The following is a 3,742-nucleotide window of genomic DNA, read 5'->3' as shown; positions in this document are numbered from 1 at the left end:
ACAGAGTTTTAGTATGAGAAAACCAAAACAATGACACTCGCTAGACGAAGTTACATCTCCTCCATCGATCCGGCGATCCTCCCATGGAGCCAGCCAACCACCACGCATTACTACTAGCCAACGCTAGTTGTTGACTCTCGAGCATACCCTCCTGATCTCTGTGCCCTGGTCGGCTTTGGTCTTGACCCCGATTTTCCCCATATTCTCCATGGCTCTCTCGAACTTCCTCTCCCACGCCCCTGCCCTGTTTGCGTTTTCTCTCACCTGCCTCATCGTTTCCGTCGAGTTGAGCACGGCGTCCGAGGTGAACAACACTTTCCTGTCGATCACGTTTCGGTAGTACTGCTTGTCCAGGACATCGGGGGTCACATCGTCTTGGTTCACGCTGGCGTTGTCGTTGCCGTTGCACTGGGCCCTGAGCTTGGCGGCAAATGTCGGGTCCATCTCAGAGAAGCGGCTGGAGAAGAACATGCAGCGGGCGCGGCCGATGGTGTGCGCGCCGGAGAGCGTGACCATCTCATCGGAGGTGAGTCCCTTGGCCGCGAAACTCGCCTGGAGCTCCGTGACGTTAGAGAAGGGCCCGGGCAGCTGGTCGGTCTCGTTGGCAAACGACTCGCGCCCGTCGTAGCGACCGCCTGGCATCCGAATGTTGATCCTGCGGTTGCTGAGGAAGTAGGACGCGTCGCGGGCGGCGAAGGCGACGATGTCGGCGCATGAGACTCTGCCGGGGCAGGCGGCCTCGATTGCCCTCTTGGCCGTGTCGATCACCTCGAACCCTCGCAGGCTGTTCTTGTTTGGAGGACCTTCCCTCTCTGTGTCGTTGTTCTTGGAGTTGGTCATGGTGAGGAGGACGGAAGCATCACACCCCTGACATCACATGAAGGGATTAATAATAAACTTGTTGATCTTCTTAAACGACAATGCAGTTAGTATATACTTCCTCCGTTCCAAAATAGATAATCCAACTTTATAGTAACTTAGTATAAAGTTGGGCCAACTATTTTGGAACGAAGGGAGTAAGTTAGTAGAATCGACGAGCCGTGTCTAGTGTACCCGAACGAAGCAGTCGTGGAAGAAGAGACGGATGAGCCCCGCGCCAATGCCAGGGTTCGCGGCGACGGCCTCGCTCACGGCACCCCTCACGATCCCTTCCGCTCTGGGGCAGTACGACGGCGACCTCCTGTTGTTGTAGTAGCCGTAGCCGAGTCCCAACCCAGAGGGAGACGCCCCCCGCTGCCGGCGGTTCAGCCTGGAGCCGCGAGGACAGAACCGCGGGGTCCTCAGCCAGCCGTTGAAGCAAATGCTGGCGCCCTCGCACGCCGCGGGCCCGGCGAGGAACGCGGCCAAGACGACGAACGCTGCGAGCTTACTAGTCGCCATCTTCTTTTCGCACTAGCTAGATAGAGGAGATAGATCGATGGCCGTACTCGTGTCGTGTGTTGTTTGCTCCGGCTGGGTTACGGGTGATTTATAGGCCGTCCCGGACAAGGACGACGAAGGCAACGTATGGGCGGGCAAGCCGCGTTTAGTGGGCGGCGCACGTTGCGATGGACCCCGATTTCCACCGGACAGCTCAAGCCGCTGACCGGCGACGTTCGCTGGATCAACTTGCGCTGTGCCTCAGTGATGGCGCGCGCGTCGGCGGTCTGATCGGCCTCGTGGTGCCGGTGTGCGTCGGGACAAAAAGCTGCATGGGAACAGTGGCTCCGCCTTGCTGTCCTCGCCGGACTCGTTCATTGAGTGGAAACGTCCACAAACGTCAACAACCACTCTATGCAGATTGCATTTACAGCTGCAGCAGCTGCTAACCGGTTGCATTAACTCGAGCAGGTTTCGTTCACGTTCACATGGATCACGGGCGAGCATGCGCTTGCAGAGCACTAGTGTATGTCTCCTTCCAACTTGAGTTAGCATGTTTCACTTATTTATTTTTGTCAAATTTCTTTTTTCCATCTTATATTTATTTTTGTTTTGTCTTTTCCCCCCTCGATCTAGGATGGTGTGCAAAGTTTGCTTTGCACATTGTGAGATGCCGAGTAGCACAAGCTTTGGCATGTATTTCAGGGACGTGGACAAAACCTTTCCGGCAAAGTTTTACTCGCACATTTATTTTTAGTTTTTTTTTCAATGGTCCTTTTTTGTGCTGTTCAACATTCTTTGACAAGTTCATATCTTTTTCTTTTCTTTTTTCCGATACTCCCATGCTCCGTTGTTACCAAGTTTCCGCAGCATTTCGCCGGTGGTCGCCTGAGGTTCAGAGCGCACGGTCGCCGATATGTTGTGGATGTCTACAGTGGGTACGACACCACATGTATCGGCGGCAATGACTTGAGGAAGTTCATGAAGGACTTCAATCTGGGTCATGGACAGTTTGTTGTTTTCATCATGTCTGGACGCATTGCCAAGACATATGTGTGCAATCTTGATAGTGGTTTTTCTGTTCAAGGTGGAGCTGAACCAGAAGAGGTTGAAGAAGAGCATGGGCCTGATGCTTTGGATGTCACTTATGATGCTGATCTTGATGAACGAGAGGAAGGGAGTGGTGCATTGGTGGATGCAGAGGGGATGAATACGTATAATGTGGATCAAGCTCATCCAGGCACCATCTACAGCAAGGATGCCAACTTGGTTGAAGAGGAGGCGGATAGGCTTGCTACGCTTATTGCCATTGATGAGGGCTACATCGGTTTGCGTTTTGTCCATCGCTTGACGTTCACAGATGTTGTAAAGAAGTTGATGTATGTTCTTTTTTTCCATATTTTTTTCTCTTGCACATTAGTAGAAATTACATGTTTTATTTTTGTTTTTCCCTATTTTTGATAGTTGTATCAAATAATGCATGGCTCCTTTTGTATTATTTTAGTAGTTGCTCCTTTTGTTTCCAAGGCACTCCTCCCTGTCTAAAAAATGGAACCAATCATCAGTATTTTTTATCACATTAATTGTAACGCCCACGATGCGGCTATATCTCCCACGTGTCGAGGTACGATTTAGAGGCATAACCGCATTGTGGTTTTGTCGCAAGAGGGGTAATCTTCACACAATCCCATGCACTGAATAAGAAATGGATAAAGAGTTGGCTTACAATCACTTCACACAAATAACAAGTTAAACATACATCATCTAGAGTACAATCAACGTCCGACTACAGAACCAAAATAAAAGAAGACAACCCAAAATGCTAGATCCCCGATCGTCCCAACTGGGCTCCACTACTGATCATCAGGAAATGAAACATAGTAATGGCCAGGTCCTCGTCAAACTCCCACTTGAGTTCGGTAGCATCACCTGCACTGGTATCATCGACACCTGTAACTGTTTGGAAGTATCCGTGAGTCACGAGGACTCAACAATCTCACACCCACGAGATCAAGACTATGTAAGCTTATGGGTAGGATAAGGTAATGAGGTGAAGCTGCAGCAAGCGCTAAGCAAATATGGTGGCTAACATACGCAAAAAAGAGTAAGATGAGAAGCTACGCAATGGTCGCGAAGCTAGAAGTGATCAAGAAGTGATCTTGAAACTACTTACGTTCAAACATAACCCAAAACCGTGTTCACTTCCCGGACTCCGCCGAAAAGAGACCATCACGGCTACACTGTGGGGAACATAGTAATTTCAAAAAAATTCCTATGCACACACAGGATCATGGTGATGCATAGCAACGAGAGGGGAGAGTGTGTCCACGTTCCCTCGTAGACCGAATGCGGAAGCGTTAGCACAACACGGTTGATGTAGTCG

At 50.4% G+C, this 3,742-nt stretch overlaps 1 protein-coding gene across 1 annotated transcript; it reads right to left on the bottom strand.

The window, feature by feature from the left end:
• Window positions 1-6: 6 nt before the first annotated feature.
• LOC119286634 (peroxidase 2-like) lies at window positions 7-1,454 on the bottom strand. The gene is made up of 2 exons (XM_037566047.1): window positions 1,054-1,454; window positions 7-867 (listed from the first exon to the last, which is right to left on the bottom strand). The coding sequence occupies exons 1-2, from the start codon at window positions 1,378-1,380 to the stop codon at window positions 124-126; spliced, it is 1,071 nt and encodes a 356-aa protein (XP_037421944.1). The 5' UTR covers window positions 1,381-1,454; the 3' UTR covers window positions 7-123.
• Between the last annotated feature and the right edge of the window lie 2,288 nt (window positions 1,455-3,742).

Source organism: Triticum dicoccoides, chromosome 4A (assembly GCF_002162155.2).
Source record: "Triticum dicoccoides isolate Atlit2015 ecotype Zavitan chromosome 4A, WEW_v2.0, whole genome shotgun sequence".
In the NCBI taxonomy this organism is placed as follows: Eukaryota; Viridiplantae; Streptophyta; class Magnoliopsida; order Poales; family Poaceae; genus Triticum; species Triticum dicoccoides.
Note: the sequence above shows the minus strand (reverse complement) of the source record. Positions and strands in the feature narration are given on the sequence as shown.

What these genes read in the sequence shown, in the direction of transcription:
- LOC119286634 (XM_037566047.1), bottom strand. Translation starts at nt 1,380, where the DNA reads ATGGCGACTAGTAAGCTCGCAGCGTTCGTCGTCTTGGCCGCGTTCCTC. An exon ending in TCCACGACTGCTTCGTTCGG is followed by an intron (nt 868 to 1,053) that starts GTACACTAGACA and finishes ATGTGATGTCAG; the next exon opens with GGGTGTGATGCTTCCGTCCT.